Source organism: Hyla sarda, chromosome 1 (genome assembly GCF_029499605.1).
Source record: "Hyla sarda isolate aHylSar1 chromosome 1, aHylSar1.hap1, whole genome shotgun sequence".
Taxonomy (NCBI): Eukaryota; Metazoa; Chordata; class Amphibia; order Anura; family Hylidae; genus Hyla; species Hyla sarda.
In genome coordinates this window covers 141304404-141322671 of record NC_079189.1, presented here as the reverse complement: position 1 = coordinate 141322671, position 18268 = coordinate 141304404, and the positions used below count along the sequence as shown (strand labels likewise).

Below are 18268 nucleotides of genomic sequence, written 5' to 3'. Positions count from 1 at the left end.
GATTGGGGAGGTGATAAATGGTGGTTGGTTTCCTCCGGACATGCTGCTTAGAATTGAAGTCAAAAAGTTCAATATTGGTTTGATCAGACTTGTTAAAAATAAGTAACATTTTCTAAACTTCTGTCACATTTTCATTATGGGATTTTTAGTGCTCATTGATTTTTTTTTGGGGGGGGGGGGCATGGAGCATGGAGAGTGGATTGTCAGTGTTGCTCTCTAGTGTCAAAGTCACACAGGGTTGTGTAGAAGTATGTTTCTGTAATTTGTAGAAATGTCTTGTAATCCATAGAATCAGTTGTGTGCTTGATTTAATCTTCCTTGTATACCTAGGTCATTCATCATTAATGGCTTCACTATATTTATTTATTTACTTATCTATTTATTTTGATGCTTCCAGGTTATTCCAGCTCGAGGAAAATCTTCATTTACAGTTGTTTTCCTGCCAGATGAAGAAGGAAGCTTTGAGAGCTCTTTATTTATAAACACTTCTTCTCATGGTGTCATGTCCTATCAGGTAAGAAGCATTTATAAAGGCACAGACTAGACAGTCTTTGGGAAAAAGGAAAAACTAGCTCTGAAATGAAAGTCCATTTGGAGGGCACAAGCTCTTCTGCTGGTATTTTCTTCCTTAAGGACCAGTTAATTTTTTTTCTCTCCATGGTCGCATTGTAAGAGCTAACACTGCCAGTGGCAAACAAAGCGCAGTTTTCATTTCTTATTTTGCTCTTAAAACATAAAAGCTGTTCTGTGGCCTATATGTGTAATTATTATTATTACTATTATTACATTTATTTATTACTGTGATAATCCCCTGGCATCCCTCAATTTTGTCAGCCAGCTCTCTCTGTTAAAAAGGGGTTTCCCATCTTGTAATGGGCCACTTCATTCCTACTCCGTTCCTTCTCTGTAAGAGCTGTGCCAAATGCTGTACTTGGGTACAGAAGCTTCCATAGCGAATGAATAGAGCAGCAGTGTCCATGCTCGACCCTCAGCTCCATTATTATAGGAGACTGTTTGAGACTGCGGGAGAGCTCCTGCGGTCACACCCCTGGGGATCACTTTTTAAACTCCTTAGATGCTATTCACTGGAGCATCTAAGGGGCTAAATGCCTGTGTCAAAGTTCTCTCTAACCTATGGCATTGCAGCTGGATGTCAATTTTATTGCAGTGAACTTGTGCTGTTGATGGCACAGATCCTGTACACCATGATGTGGAAAGTTTGTCTAAGCCACAGTTAGTGTTGCAGGAAGGAGTTAAAGTTGTTTCCCTTGTGATGTTGTATTTCACTAATGCGCAATGTACATTATTACAGTATAAAAATCTGTCCTGGTCATGAGATGGACACAGAGGTGCAGGACTGACTACAAGTATAGTTATCAGAGCTGTGTCTTGTAATGTAATATGTCCGTCATGTGACAAGGGCAGATTTATACTCACAAGGAGATAGTCCCTTTAAATATCTTTTATGAAACAGTTGTGTAGGGGCTATGGTAACCTTTTGACATATTTGCCATTTATAATAATAAAGTGGTACAGTAATAACACAGTTTAATAACACAATAGTAAAGGACTATATTAGAGACTTCATATTATACGTAGTTTACAGGTTGGACACCTGTACAGTAATTATTATATATTATATGTTTTAGGTGTTTGGTCTGGGGACTTTTCAAGCTGCTTCTAAGAATTCCAAGAAGTCCTTTCAGAAAACAGATGTCTTGTTTCCTCGGATTGAAAATATCCACCTCTCACAAGCACAGGTATGTTAAGTTTTCTATTTCAAGAGGGAATCTTGTTTTGCTAAATTATATGTCCCTCTTCCCCTAACAAAGCTGAATGAACTTCAGTATTGACCGACTGATAGCTTTTTGGTGAGATTTCGTATCATGGTTGTTTATAGATGACCTGCCGCCTACACAAAGATCTTCTTTAAAGATATTGGGGGAGATTTATGATTTACTTAATGATGATTTGTGGTGATCTGATTTACTTTACAGAGGCCTTTTAGAAAAATAAGAGGCAATCTGATTGGTTGCTATGGGCACCTGGTTAACTCTGCTCAAGTTTTGATAAAAACTCTCCATCCTCTTTGAGTAAATTCTCATTTAATTCTATTCTGTTTTAGTAAATTGATAAAGTAAATGCAATAAACATGAAAACTTTTGTAACAAAGTTAAAAAACTGCAATACTACTGAACATTTAGGGGTAAGTTTACTAAAAACCAGGTGCTTGAATAAGTTAGTAAAAGTTGGTTGCGTCTGTGGATGTCCCTACACCTCAAAGTGAAATATATGCCAGCTGAGAGCTGGAGTAGATTTTGGATACAATTTTTTTTTTTTATATATATAAATTATAGTTAATCGTTCAGTCCATTGGAGGGCCTGCTAAGCCCCACACACTCGGCACAGAAATAAAAAAGTCAAAATTTTTGTGTGAAACTGGCACACTGTCAGGTCCCAGGGGATAAAATGAACACCACCTTTAGTTTTGCAGATCGCTGTTTGTAAAATTATAAAAGTTTCTTTTTTATTTTATTTTTTTATTTTGCTTCAGCAGATGAAGATTCAAAATGGTGGTTCTGAGCTGCAGAAGCATTCCTCCTCTACCCCACCACACCCTGCTCTGGATACTGATGTACAGGGCTCGGTGTGCAGCCTTATGTGTCAGTGAGTCAAAGCTGGGGGAGACTTATCTGCTGAAGCTCAGCACCACCAGTGCTAACAAAAAGACACTTTTAAAACTAAACAAACAGCGATCTGCAAAACTAAAGGTGCGATTCATTTTTATCTCCCCAGCACCTACCTGCCAGCATCTACAGCCCTGTACCTGTATAGATCTGACAGATTTCCTTTACTGGATCAGTGCTGTGTGAACAACCTCCCTTTTGCTTATTTGATTTAGGTAAATGTTCCAAAGATGTTTAAAGTGAATAAGCACAATTTTCTGACCAAAATGCCCATGCACCTAGCAGCATCATAGTCTATAACCTACAGTTCTAATCAACAGATGAGGAAAATAAGCATTAAAGAAGCAATCCGCTTTTTTTTTTTTTTTTTTATTCCCGCTCGGCAGTAAGAATGTATTGTTACTCACCCAGGCTGATCCTGATCCTGGTCCTGCTGAAAGTCTCCGTAGCCCAGCTACTTTAGTAGGACCAGAAGTCACTGTCTTCTTTGTATCTCTAGGAGCTTCTCATATACTGTAGATATATAGAAGACATGACTTCTAGGTTATGCCTTTTTTTTTAACCATTGAAATAGTAGATCTTTACAAAATACTGCAAGGGTTTCACATTTGTCTAGGCAGATTTATAGAATTTACAGTACTTGTGGGACAAGTCTCCTGAGTGATTCCTTATTGTACTGATGTTAATGTGTTCCTCTTCTCATGCAGCTATGTAGCATCATTATACATGCTGAGTCAGCATATGCGTTCATTTTGTTTTATTACCATATCAGTAAATTATTCAGTATGCTGTTGTGCATTCGTTCTGCAGGCAGAAGCTATAAATTCCAGTGTGTGGCAGGTTCGTCTGAAGTGCAGCATACTTTTCAAACAGCGACAGCCGTGCAGGGTAGGTGACACCTGCCTTAGTGATGACTGTAGACGATTCAGACTATTACTAGTATTCTAAACATATTGCCTTCTCACCCATGAATTGCAGAGCTGCTTCCTGTCCGGGCACTCTCTGCTGCTGCAGGTCTACTTTGCTGTCAGGCTGGATGGCAGCCAACATGACCTGGAGACCCTCAGGAAATACATACTGGAGAATATTTTTATGATCTTTGTAACAACTGAGCGAATTGAAGACATTGGTAAGGCAACATGAATCCATATAATAATGAATGTGTGTAGTATTTTCACATATGCTCATTTGTATTGTTATATACTATTACTATTTTTTTTTTTGCACAGATAATTCAATGATTATGTACGTATTGAATTCTGGCAATGGGCTGGTCCATATGCAGGTAATTTTCTTGCTCACATAGTTCATGACAGAGGACTCGTAGTGATCATACCCTTATTTGTTATCCACAAGATAGTGGCATATCCCAGCTGGGTTCACACTGCGATTGTGTTTACGTTTTTAATGTATAAGTTTTGTAGTCTGGTATACCGTATTCATCGGCGTATAACACGCACTTTTTAGGCTAAAATTTTTAGCCTAAAGTCTGTGTGCGTGTTATACGCCGATACACCCCCAGGAAAGGCAGGGGGAGAGAGGCCGTCGCTGCCCGCTTCTCTCCCCCTGCCTTTCCTGGGGTCTAGAACAACATTGCATCTATTAGGAACTGTACAAACCAATGTTTGTGGACAGTTTTAGTGCATTTGTCCAGACGGAAGACTTTATTTTTAACAGTTTTCTTCCAGTTTCCTAATTTCCTAGATATTAATCTATATATCAGTCTAAAATATTCCTTCTTTGGTTCCATGAAAAATAAATTATGCAGAATACCTTTGTTACAGAAAAAAGTAGAGTATAATACATGTCCTCTACTTTTTCTCGATTGGCTCCATTGGGCGACACAGGAACCATGGGTATATCTTGCTTCCACTAGGAGGCTTACACTAGGCATTAACAAAAAAGAAGCCAGACCCTCCTGGCAGGATATACCCCGCCCATTGACTCTGAGCTGTTTTAGCTTAGTGTCAGTAGGAGGCAGACACAGCTCTGGTCTTCTTTTTATTAATTTATATTTTTCTTAGTTATATTTTTTTTCTTTCTTTTGTTATTTTATCTAGGCTGGGGAGACAGGAGCATGGCGCTGCCTGCCTGATGAAGGTATACACTGTTAACCCTTTCTCGCCACCAAGCAGCGCTAAAGGATGTACCCTGGGTCCGGGTCCCCTCTTGACTGTGCATGCCCAGCTTTTTCAGCCTGGTATGATGCAGGTGGCACCAGACTGGTTGAAGACTTCAGAGGTGAGTATAGGTACATCTTCCTAGGTAAGTATCCTGTCCTTCTACTCTCCGAACCCCCCCCCCCACCCCCTTTGGCTGCTGGGGACTCCTTTTTGCTGGTGATTCATTTATTATAATTTCCTTAATATTCTGTATTTCATTTTATTTTGGACCGAGGGAGCCTGATTGGGAGCTCAGTCTCCCTCCTTGTATTTTACAGGCATGGCCGGCAGGATGTTGTCGGAGCATCCTGGTTCTGACATGCGGCACTCCCTCTTCTGGTGCGACAGTCTTTCAGACTGTCGCACACACGCCAGCTCTCTGCTTCAGCCGTGGCGTTCTATGCGCTCGCTGCCCTGCTCCGGTCCCTGCCGCCGTGCATACTTCAGAGACCGCAGCCGGCCTCTTTATTACTTAGTCGCGGAGCAGGGGCCGCAGCCGGCGGGTGTCTGTAAATTTAGTTCGCGGCTCCGGCCCTGCTTCCCCGGCGGGTAGTACCGCCCACTATTTTCGTGCGTTATGCGCTCACTCATCCAACCCCCCGATAGAGCGCGCGTGGGGGGGTGGTGATGGCTGATAATCGCAGTCAGGTGTTTTCCTCAGTCCCGACCGCTGCTCTCCACAGGGATTCCAGCTGCCGTTCCTTCACACTGCTCCCTGACAGCTGCTGCTGTTCCCTCTCACTACCGCTGTTCCTGACGTTGCTGCTGTTCCTGCACGCTGTTTCTCTGCAGCTTCTGGACAAGGGTTCTCCTTTTTTTCGGGAACCTCCACCTCTGTGAGAGACCTCTCCTCTGCAAGGGACCCCCACCTGCTCTGCTGTCCCTGCTGCTACAGGACACAGGAACCTGTGTGAGCTTGTTCCTTTTTTTTTTTCTGGGTTGGCGGACTTCTCTGTTCCTTCCATGTCCGACCCCAGCTCCGAACCCCCTCCCAAATGGGCAGTCGCCACCTCAGTCACTTACTATCGTTGCACGGGCTGTAAAACTAAAATGCCAGGTGGTTTGGCTGAGTTCACCTGTTCTGCCTGCTCCAAGGGTCTAAACGGCTGAAGGCTAGGTTTCCATTTACCGAAGACCTGGTCTCCAAATGGACCGCCCTGCCTACAGTGGACCCTCCAGTCTCTCGCTTGAGTGAATTGAGTATTTGGCAAAGTTCGCCTTTGAGGCGGCTGGCTCATCCTTACCTTTTGAGCGACCTGGGTATCCGAAGCCCTTTTGGCCAAGGAGTTTTATCCGGTTTTCCTCCTGATCTGTCTGACTTAGCTCTCCAGATCTCCAAAGTTGGTGATTATCTATGCCCAGTGTCCTTGGAATCCGCATCCTGTGCAGCCTTTGCTTCTGCCACTCCACGTGGTTGAAGGCCTGGAATGCCAACGTGGCCTCCAAGAAATCCCTCACCGAGATGCCCTTTACTGGCAGCTGTCTTTTTGGCAAACGCCTGGATGAAATCCTCTCCGAGGCTACAGGTGGTAAGAGCTCTCTGCTCCCTCAGAATAAGGTGCGTTGCACCAATTCTCGCCACAAGCCCTCTTCATTTCTGTCCTTTTGGTGCTTTGGCTCAGGCCGCCAGGACAAACCTGCATCCTTGCAGTCTCGGAAAGCTCCTACCTTCAAAGTGCGCCCCTTCTGGAAGTAGGACGGCCGTTCTGGTCACTTCTCGGCCAAATCACGTACTCGCATGCCTAACTCCGCCTGAAGGGGCACCCCCACTCGAGCCTTCCCCTCGAGTGGGCGGTTACCTGTCCTTTTTTTTGGGACGTTTGGTTAGCGCAGGTCAAGGATTCCTGGGTTCGGGACGTCGTTTCAGACGGCTACCGAATCGAGTTGGGTTCTTTTCCCCGGGAATTTTTCCCCCGGTCCCAGCCTCCCCGCTCTCCGGCCCTGGCTGCAGCTTTTCAGTCTGCACTCCACACCCTCATCCGATTCTCGATCTGAAGCTCCTCAATTGGCATTTGCACCTGCGGCACTTCCAAATGGAATCTCTCCGTTCTGTTGTTGCATCCTTGGACCAGGGCGAATTCCTGTCTTTGGTGGACATCTGGGATGCATACCTCCATATCCCTATTTTTCCGGCACACCAACACTTTGCCGTTCCAGCAGGTCACTTTCAGGTTGTGGCTCTGGCAACGGTAATCGCCATCCTCCGATCTCTGGGGGTGTCTGTGCTCCCTTATCTGGACGACCTGTTGATCTAAGCTCAGTCCTTGGACCAAAACCAGGAGAGTCTCCATATCACTTTTCAGACCCTGACCAGTTTCGGGTGGTTGATCAACCGGAAGAAATCCAACTTTTCTCCCTCCCAGTCTCTGGTTTTCCTAGGGCTTAGATTCAACAACGAAAAGGCTCGAGTTCTACTTCCACCGGACAAGCAGAGTGCTCTTCTATTGCACCGCCCGGATCCGGTGCTAATCCGTTCATGTATAGAAGTGTTGGGCAGGATGGTGGCAGCCATGGAAGCCGTTCCTTTTGCTCAGTTCCGTTGCTACCCTTTTCAGTGGGCCATCTTGTCTCTGTGGGACAAGTCTCATCAGTCCCTCCGCCGCCGGATCCGTCTAACACCCCCCCCCCCCCCCCCACGGCTCACCGGTCACTCCATTGGTAGCTCCACTTTCCTTCGGGAGGGACACTTTTTTTCTCCCTCTGCACTGGCAGGTCTTATCGACCGATGCAAGTCTCCTCAGCTGGGGGGGGGGGGTGCTGTTTTTCAGGACCGGATGGTTCAGGGCCGCTAGTCTCCCCATCAACGTCCTGGAGCTTCGGGCCATTTTTCTTTGTCTCCTTCACTGGGATTTGTTACTCCGGTTCGCCAGGGGGGCACTCGCTGCCATGCCGGAGGTGACAAAGATTCTTCTCTCTCCGGAACGCTCAGTTCCCTCCATATCGGCGATCCACATTCCGGGGGTAGACAATTGGGAGGCGGACTTTCTCAGTCACTCCTCGCCCGACCCTGGCGAGTAGTTTCTCCACCCGGAAGTGTTCGCAACAATTTACAAACATAGGTGGACCTTTTTGCGGACCTAAACCGGCAGGTTCGCGCCTTCGTGGCAAAGTTCCGTGATCCGCTGGCCCTGGCTGTGGACGCATTGGTCGTTCCCTGGTCACAGTTCGCCCTTCCTTACCTCTTCCCTCCACTTCCCCTCCTGCCCAGGGTGCTGAGACAGCTCAAGGCTAAAGGTGTCTCAGAGATTCTAGTGGCGCCGGTACACACGTTCACCAAGTTCTACCAGGTGCAAACTAATGCATCTGCTGACGCCGATTTTGGGCATTAAGTGTTGCAGGCGGCGGTGGGGTTGCCAACTGCCTGATTTTCTGGTAGGGTCCTGTTTTTTCCCACCTTGGGGACTGCTTTGGTATGTCCCATGGTTCCTGTGTCCCCAATGGAGCCGATAGAGAAATGGAGATTTTTTTATACTTACTGTAAAATCTCTTTCTCAGAGGATCCATTGGGGGACACAGCACCCACCCGTTGATTATTAGTTTGTTGCTCTGAGAGACGATTTCCTGTCAGTGGGCTGGTTCGGTTGATATTTTGTCTGGGCCTTTGTCAGACACTCTGTCGTTATTTGTTGGTTCCTCCTACTGCTTTGGGACTAAACTGATTAGCTCAGAGTCAGTGGGTGGTGTATATCCTGCCAGGAGGGTCCGGCTTCTTTATTATTAATGCCTAGTGTCAGCCTCCTAGTGGCAGCAAGATATACCCACGGTTCCTGTGTCCCCCAATGGATCGTCCGAGAAAGAGATTTTACAGCAAGTATAAAAAATCTCCTTTTCTGTTACATAGATGTTATGTTTATGCAAGTAAATGCATCGTGTGCTTTCTCATAGGTTTTTATTGTCATGCGTATTCATTGTGCACAGATTAAACCTTGGTGGTAGCAGTAATAAGATTTTTATTAATAAGCAGGAAGACACTGATAGACGGCACTCACAGGTAAAAACTTGCAGTTCCTTTATTGGGACAAGCTGGATACAAAGCAACGTGTAGTCAAGCGGCCGGTTTCGCGCTGCACAGAGCGCTTAGACGTGACCTCTGACCTTAACAATACCCTCCTCCCTTAAATACAGACAACTTTAATGACATCATGTGGTATGTACTAAAATCAATGACTATGTTGATACATAAAGAAAAAGAAAGGGTTAAAAAACACAATTAGTTACCATATTATAGGAGATACTACAAGTATTTTATAGTTACAATATATTGCAAAACGGATACCTTTACGCCCTGCGCTGGCTCATACTGGATGTTAGTAAAGGTATCCGTTTTGCAATATATTGTAACTATAAAATACTTGTAGTATCTCCTATAATATGGTAACTAATTGTGTTTTTTAACCCTTTCTTTTTCTTTATGTATCAACATAGTCATTGATTTTAGTACATACCACATGATGTCATTAAAGTTGTCTGTATTTAAGGGAGGAGGGTATTGTTAAGGTCAGAGGTCACGTCTAAGCGCTCTGTGCAGCGCGAAACCGGCCGCTTGACTACACGTTGCTTTGTATCCAGCTTGTCCCAATAAAGGAACCGCAAGTTTTTACCTGTGAGTGCCGTCTATCAGTGTCTTCCTGCTTATTATGGATTTATCTATGTTTTGTAAGTACTGAGCACCACACAGAACAGCGGAGGATAGTAATTTAGCAGGGTGACCAGACTCCCACACAGAGGTATAGACTTGCAGTGCCGACTGCTAATTGCTTCACATGTGTAATAAGATTTTTATTACTCCGCCGTTGAGCTTTTTTCATGGTTTTAAGTTGTTTCTGTCTGATTTTATTGATCCTAATAACACAGTGTTAGGTCAATATATGTGCTATTTAGTTACTGTGAGAATTAACCTAGCATATAGTATACATATAAAGAAATTACTTCTTTTTTTTTTTTTTTTTTTTTAAGGATATTCACCATTTTCTTGGTGACAATTTATTTGTTCGTTTTGATCCTGTAATGCTCTTGAGCTCTTCCATCAATTTCACAAAGACGGCAACCATTGTTTGCTCAGGTAAGCCACCTACATTTTAGATATTGTCTTTCTGTATACTGTCTTGTGGGGGCTTCACTTTTAGATCTTTAGGTAGGGGCAGCTCACTGTTGCCTTGCAGCACTGGTGTCCTTATGTTAGGATTCAGCCAAGGTAGTCATCTTCATGAAAGTTTTGTTCCACTGTTTATATGTGTTAGCCCTAGTGTGTGTCTGTAACAGATGAACTTGTGCATCCATATCAAGAAAAGCTTGTTTCTTTATGTCCAGTGGTTCGGCTCAGTTTGCCACCGACAGGGCAGTAAAACAACGGAGAAAACTGATGTCAGGGCCAGCCTCGTTGTCTACAATGGCATTGTCCCTAGCACATAGTGTGTAGTTGAAAAAGTCCCTAGCACATAGAGGTTGAAAAAGCCGGATGTAAGCCAATACATTTTTGCATCATTTGTGATCACTGTGATCACTGATTTGCTGAGCAGGCAGGTCCTGTGTGAACAGAACAGCACATAACCTGATAGAAGCAGAGACCAGCAGGGGAATGAGAACATCAGTGTTGCAGCTGCAGGGACCAGAGGAGGTGAGTATAATATGATAATTATTTTGACACTCCCAGCCCTGGAGCAGATTTTGGCTTTGCCCGGACAATCCCTCTTCATAATCGCATGCTTTGTTACCACAGCCTCGCGAGAGTCAGAGTGTGACTCCTCTGACGGAAAACGACTCCGTGTCTTAGAAGCTACTCCTTCCGCTTCCCTTTGTGCTTCCTACAACATAACAGAGGGGTATGTTTACGCCACATGAACTGCGCAGTAGCTCAGAACTATATAATATGGAAACAATTTATGAAAATAATAATAATAAAACATGTTTGTAATTATTTTTAATTACTTCTGTTATTAAGCTAAATATTGATGTGCATGAAAAAACCTTGTAAACATTGTTTCATATGACTTGACATGAATTTCAGTGTTATAGAATAATGTTTTTTTTACTGTACTTTTCTTGTGTAGAGCAGTGCTAGAATCTTATTAAATATATGCTTGATTAATAAGGCTTTTAAACTGGTGTTACTTGCCAGTAATATGGTTCTAAACCCAGTACCAAGAAAAACCTGATGCCGCAAGGTCAGCAAACCGCTGGAGAACCACAGATTGTGGAAAACTGGTGGGCGAACCAGATCCCATGTTTTATTATTTAACAGAATAGCAGACTAGATGGATCGTGTGGTCTTTTTCTGCCTTAAGTTGTCTTCTGTGTTTCCTCAATATTATGAAGATCCGGATACACTCTCAATGTTTACTTTTTTTTCAGGTATTTAAATTTAGACTCTTCAAAAATCTCATTTTACCTTCAACAACTTCAGAATCCTTCTGGATTGTGGTCATTATGGCTGGAAAATAACCTGAACTTTCCTGTAACTCTCACTGATGTGTTTTTGCCAGAACAAGTCAGGGGGCTTTTAAAGGTATGGTTGTTATAGTATTGGCTTATGTGCGCTGTAAGACTGGGGAGTCATATACATATCTGCTAGGAGTAGACCACATAGCACCCTACTTATGGGTTCAAAACTATATATTATAAAGCCTTAGAATATACATGTGTTTTTTTTTAAATATTTTTGGGAAAGAATGTATCCAGCTGAGTATCCAATGCACATCCTATCATACTTTATTTCCTTTAGATGCTTCTTCATGGGTTATTCCATCATATTTGACAGAAATAATGGCATAGTACAAAGCTCTGCTTTTCTTGTCAAACAATGGACACCCCAGCGGAACCTGTCGGGCCCAATTATGTATCAAGAGGGTCTGTAGGGGGTTGCAACAGATGCAGCACTCTGCTTTTATTTCCTTGCTCTTTTGACGAAACAAAAAAAACAGGAAGCTTGATGGTAGTACGGACAGAGCTTGTTTTTGTTGTTTTAGTAAAATAATACTCCTGCAGTGACCTCTTCTGGTAAAATTAAGCTACATCACTATAACATCTTCTGGAGAACATACCCATATTTGCACTTTTTAAAGATTGCTATTCACTTTCGTTGTTTTAGATACAATGTTTCCTGGAAAGAAGTGTGTTCACCAATATAGATATTGGTTACCAATATGGCCAATATGTTACTGATACCACAGCCTTGTTACCTAGCAATAGGGGAGCATATATGTTATGTAGACTGCCTCCTGGATTTCAAAATAATTTTTATAGTCAATACCATGTTATATTATCCCAATATATAAAATGCATAGCACTCTACATCCTCTACTGTGATTACCATCCTGAAGAAAGTAGCACCTGCCCTGAAGAGACAGCTGCATATATACGATAATGTGAGACATGTTAGGGGAAGAGGTGGCTCTGGGCAGAGGGACACACCTAGTGCTGCACTGGCTATGAGTGTCAAACATGTCTAATATAGCTTGGCAACCAGCGATTATAGAGGTATGTGTGTAGAAAATGACTCCTGCATGTCAGTGGAGCCAGCAAGTTACAGGCTGGACACTACATTTCATTGTAAGAATGACTCAAAGCTTACCTGTCAGATCCACATGTACATCTAATTTGTATGCCTCTAACACTTATATTTATTTTAAAATTCCCTCTTTCTATTAGCTCACAGTGTTAGAAATCCTCTCAGGGGTAGGATGGGTGTTTTTCTCTTGTGGTGGGAGGTCATTGGTGCACCTGCTCATGCAGCCTTATCTATAACTCATCTCATGTCTATGACTCATGTACAAGCCTGATGCTGCTGCAGGACTGGTTAGTGTCCCAGTAGGCATGGGGACCCCTAGTGGTGGGATTTCCAGGAGGCGTTAAAAAAAAAAAAAAAAAAAAACATATTACAAAAGGTCTTTAATTTTCATCAGTAACAACATATTCAAAGTTTTTGGATCTGACAGTTCCCATTTAACATCATCCTGAAGATTGTAAACACTGAACTCCCTTTTTGTTCTCTCTTTGTTTTTTACAGATAGTTAACTTCACTTATTTGCTGCCAGTTCCCCGAGGCTGCTGGGATATATTGTCATTAAAAATAAATGCCAAAGAATCTCCCTTGAATTTTATGACTAACCTGATGATAAGCACGTCTTTAGGTGTTACATTTGAGATTCCTATGCTTGTGTATAAGGTTGAATCCAAGGTGAGCCCCCCTCCTTATTTGCGTGTAATGGTGCATTCACACAACAATTCTTTAATATGGTAACCAAATCCGGCTGGGAGATGTGAAAACCGGTGGCTCCCTTATCCCAGCTGGACCCGACCTGCATCTGATTCATTTGAATGAGCCGACCGGGGTCAGATAGTGACTCTGGTTGGCTCATTTTTGCCCAGTATACGGTTTTCTGACCAAACTGAAAAACATAGCATAAGACTGTTTTCAGTCTGTTCAGAGAACCGGATACGGGGACAAAATGAGCCTACCGGACTCACTGACTCAGGTTGGCTCATTCAAGTGAATAGGGTAGAGTAGATTACATGTCCACAACTCATGATAACACAGGGAGTAGATTACATGTCCACAATTCATAAAACAGGGTAGAGTAGATCACATGTACACAATTCATAAAGAATGGTAGAGTAGACTACATGTACACAATTCATGATAACACAGGGTAGAGTAGATTACATGTCCACAATTCATAAAACAGGGTAGAGTAGATTACAAGTCCTTAATTCATGATAACAAAGGCTAAAGTAGATTACATGTTTACTATTCATGATAACACAGGGTAGAGTAGATTACTTGTACACAATTCGTGATAACACAGGGTAGAGTAGATTACTTGTACACAATTCATGATAACAAAGGGTAGAGTAGATTACATGTCCACAATTCATAAAACAGGGTAGAGTAGATTACAAGTCCTTAATTCATGATAACAAAGGCTAGAGTAGATTACATGTTTACTATTCATGATAACACAGGGTAGAGTAGATTACTTGTACACAATTCGTGATAACACAGGGTAGAGTAGATTACTTGTACACAATTCATGATAACAAAGGGTAGAGTAGATTACATGTTTACTATTCATGATAAAACAGGGTAGAGTAGATTACATGTCCTTAATTCATGATAACAAAGGGTAGAGTAGATGACATGTTTACAATTCATAACACATGGTAGAGGAGGTTACATGTCCACAATTCATGATAATGGGAGAGTAAAGCTACATGTTCTCAATTCATAACTTTTACTGACCTTTACATCTCACTACTCCATTTAAATACTATGTGTGCTTACCATTTTTTTTCTCTTGCATATATTTTCAGTCTGGAATCCAGCAGATGAGTAATGTGCAATGTGGTATTCACCCCATTATCAGGCACTTGACCATTGGTAAGAACCTTCTCTTTTAACCATCTCTTTTTTTAGATTTTCAAAAGTTTTTTTGTGATAAGTTTGAATAGTTAACAACATGTAAATTGACAAACTATTTGGATCAAAACGTTGAGAGAATTTCTATTTATTTCTATTTATTTTTATTTTCAGTTGATCATATATAGTCTGAACTTAATCTGCTGCACAATATGCTCGGACCATCTTGATTAAAAGCAATTGCACCTACCATTATGTATTTGGAGTAAGGGAGGGAAACACTGGTTCTGGAGGAAACTCACTATAAGCAGAGCATTCAGACTCCGTGCATGTGTTGTCCTTGGTCTGATCTGAAGTGTAACTTTAGTTTCAGAAAAACTTTGACATATTATATCATAAAGACATGTCAGAAGTTTCAATAGTTTGTTGTAGTCTGGTTGCTGAGACTCCCACAATTACTAAAATAGGGAAATAGGTGACAGAAGGGCTCAGCCGAGTGCAGTCTTTTCTCGGTCACTAAAGGCTGGTGTTTGTACCTTTTTGTTATAGCGATCAGTTAGGCGGGGTACACTTAGGCGGGGTTCACACTGAGGAATCTCTGGCTGGAAAAATTCCATCCAGAGATTGAGTGTGCCCTCCGCTCACTGAGCAACTAAAGCAGGTTTTCTTCCAATGGGGCTGATCAAACTTCCACATAGAGATTGAAACAGGAATTAGCTGATTACCTAGAATGCAAAGCGTTTCTCAGTCTGGGGCCACTTCCTCAGTCATGCTGGTATCATAGAATCCACCCCTAATAAAGTAAGGAATTATCTCCTAAAATAAAAAGTTAATAAACAAATGTAGACCTAAAATGACAGAGACAAAAAAAAAAAACAATAAAATTGCATATCATAACTAATACTTATAAACTAATATTATGCTGGTATTGGTAATGATATTCAGTTGTATTGTGTATTATTTTTTGCTTTCGTTGCTTGATTGGAGGACAGAAAGGCTGCAGAGGTATACCAGCTTATTTGTTTGATATACGTTTCCCAGTGTTGTGCATGGTCAGCAATACTTTTTTTGGTAAGTGCTCATTCATACTAAGCATTTGTCTTTGCTTGTGATATTACACCATGAAGCGATTTCTCGTTTTTCTTTAAAGCATTACTCACTAAATCAGTCAACGCTAGGCTCACATGGACATTGCCATCCCATAGACAACAATGTATCTTGATTGGATTCCGCCAAGGATCATTCTTTTGGCGGCTGAATTTCAGCAGTGGAACGTCCATTCATAAAATTCCGTAGTCTACACTATGCAGTGGAATCCCAATGGGATTCTGCTACACCAGATTGAACTACTGTAACTTTTTAGCGGAATAATGCTTGGAAATTCTATACTATGAACCTGGCTTTATACATTATACACTTGACCCTAGTACAACTTGACTACAGTGTGTCTTCCACAAAGAACAGCAGCGTGAAGCTTAATGGGACCATAATCTGAAAACTGATTAGACGAAATCAATTGTTATATATTTTTTTTATTAAAAATATTATAATAGATTGTGGTAACCCTTATAAAGTAAAAGTAAGTTTTTAGTGAATTTTCATTAATTTTACAATAAAGCTTTAGTTCCTTACTGAGATTCCTTGTTATGAATATTTCCACAGAGGAGAGTTTGCGCTGGCAGCATAGTCTCTCCTTAGGGATGTCTACCTGGAAGATAGACTATGAGTTAGGAACTGAACTTTATGAAAAGTACCAGAAGATGCAAGATAAAGAATCCTGCAGGTATGTGTTGTTGGTTCCTGAACATTGTATATACTTAAGGCCACTATCTTACATCAGTTACTAAGAAGATGATCAGAGGTCCAGATAAGAGTAAAATAGCCATAGTCTTTTCAGTTATCCACTATGCTTGCGAGTGGATTGGCACTCTAGTTTAAATACATGTATAAGGGTACAGACAGTCTTCAGTGCTGACTCACCTTCTTGAACTGTAATGCTACTGTGTATGTATAGTCATAAACTTGTCTGTCTTCTGCAGGAGAAAAAGTTCAGAGAATCCTAACATTGCACAACAGAAGAAGGATGTAGAGCGACCTCTAGTCTTCCTGCCACGATTAAATGCAGAGCCTGTTCTGGTGGTGAACTTTACTGCAACAGCTCTAAGTAACAGCTCTGTAAGTGCTTATTACACTATACCAGACATTTCCAAATGTTTCATGTCGGCGACACCCTTTTTATAGGCTTGCATAGTTTTGTGACATACTCCTCTCCTCACTGTACAGCCAATTGTACAACTTGATACCTGCATCAGCGTTACAAATGTGGCTGCTATCCCCCACTGTGTTGTATTTTCACTTCTTCTCATGGGCTAGTTGTGTCTTCGGCTTTCCTATAGACATGGAACACTTGCCGACCAAACTGCTTAATGCACAGGGAGACTCAGGACCAAATTCTGGAGATCTTGTGGGGTCACGTAGAAGTTTGCAGCTAAGACATTTTCTTGATGTATGAAACAAATGCCCATGCAGAAGCGTAGACATATCTGTGTGACATGTCAAACATTTTTTTCAAACCACAGTAACTCTTTAAGGATAAGAAAAGAGAATTGGTTTATGAATGTTCAAGTTATTTACTCATATCTATATTTAGGTGAAAAATATAATACTGAAGAATCCTTCCCCCTTTCCTGTTTGGGTGCAACTTCTACCTCTCTATCATCATCCTAATCCACAAGCTGCTCTGAACCTTCTGAGCAAATGGTATGAAACTATCTCCTTTATAGTCAAGTCATGATACATCTACTGCCAGGAGATTCAGCATCATTGTATTGCAAAGTGATATATATTTTTTTGTATACATTCCTCTAGGTATGGTGTAAATGAGCAGACAGTTGACTTTACAACTGATGAGTTCAGACTTCAAAAAAAATGTGACGATGAGGTAATTTGTCTGTTTGCTTTGTGTTCTTTTTTTTTTTTACAAAATGTTTAAATGTGTGCAATTCAGAGGGTTGTTTCACAAAATGTTTTACAAAACCCCTTAAATTTAGCAGTATACTAGATGAAAAGTAATGTTGTGTCAGTCATGTTTACAGTAATTCTCAGCAAAGGAATTGTTAATAAAGTTCAGCAACTTCAGTGATCAGCTGATAACTACAGTTCCAACTTCTGAAGCCTGGAACCTTATGCAGATTATACATTCTGCTAAGTGGATGACCACATTATACATGGATAGGTTGGGTCCAGCAGAGATTGAGACAACCTCATCAATATAAACCTTTTTTTGTCATGTTTGCAAGCCTCATAAAACATAATTTCTTGCATTACAAGAAAATTATAGGTGAACAGTGTGTACTGTGCCAATAAATACTTTTTTATTTAATTCTTTACCTCCCCCCCCCCCCCAATGATTGTGAAAGCGAGCAGACTGTTTTATAAAGTTGCTTGTAATATTACTTATAACTTGTTGCCTTTACCTTTTAGCTTGAGGAAGGGGATAACTGTAGCCATGAAGTTGTTGAGCTGCAGTTACAGCCATGGGAATGCCAACATGTTGGTGTAGTTTTCACACCTGTAGACTACAGAAAAGTTATCTCTCTTATAGTAATCAGGTAGGTGTATGGTACTTCATATAGCAATGATTAAACTCTGTATGCTAAAATAGTAAATTTCTAGCTGTATAATTAAAGCATAAAGCAGAGCCACGTAATATCTGTGAATTGGTGATAAATGTCTGTGAATTGTGAAAAATTTACTTACACTTGTGATCTACTGAATAAAGTAGATGGCTATATGAATTTTGGTGTAGTGCATACCATTGTTTTTCATAAACATTACATTATTTTCAGAAATAACCTGACAGTTCTGGACATGGTCACTGTAGAGGGTGTTGGAGCAAGGGAAATGCTGCGGGTTGGAGGCAGACTTCCAGGAATAGGAGGGTCCCTCAGATTCAAAGTGCCAGAGTCAACCCTGATGGACTGCAGACAACGTGAGTTTCTCCACCTAGATGTCATCTATTTACCTATAAATATAAAAGAGAGTGCTCCATAGCGTAAAACCAA

At 41.6% G+C, this 18268-nt stretch overlaps 1 protein-coding gene across 2 annotated transcripts in view; it reads left to right on the top strand.

Annotated features, from left to right (window-relative positions):
* TMEM131L (transmembrane 131 like) overlaps positions 1-18268 on the top strand; it is a 123307-nt gene that overhangs the window by 73057 nt on the left and 31982 nt on the right. For both annotated transcript variants that reach the window (XM_056562499.1, XM_056562488.1), the window contains exons 6-21: positions 398-514; positions 1650-1760; positions 3498-3575; positions 3666-3816; positions 3917-3972; positions 9806-9911; positions 10569-10671; positions 11201-11354; positions 12855-13025; positions 14159-14225; positions 15867-15987; positions 16244-16379; positions 16855-16964; positions 17073-17145; positions 17688-17815; positions 18053-18195. In XM_056562499.1, the coding sequence (XP_056418474.1) occupies positions 398-514; positions 1650-1760; positions 3498-3575; positions 3666-3816; positions 3917-3972; positions 9806-9911; positions 10569-10671; positions 11201-11354; positions 12855-13025; positions 14159-14225; positions 15867-15987; positions 16244-16379; positions 16855-16964; positions 17073-17145; positions 17688-17815; positions 18053-18195 (1825 nt within the window). The remainder of the gene's footprint in view (positions 1-397; positions 515-1649; positions 1761-3497; positions 3576-3665; positions 3817-3916; positions 3973-9805; positions 9912-10568; positions 10672-11200; positions 11355-12854; positions 13026-14158; positions 14226-15866; positions 15988-16243; positions 16380-16854; positions 16965-17072; positions 17146-17687; positions 17816-18052; positions 18196-18268) is intronic.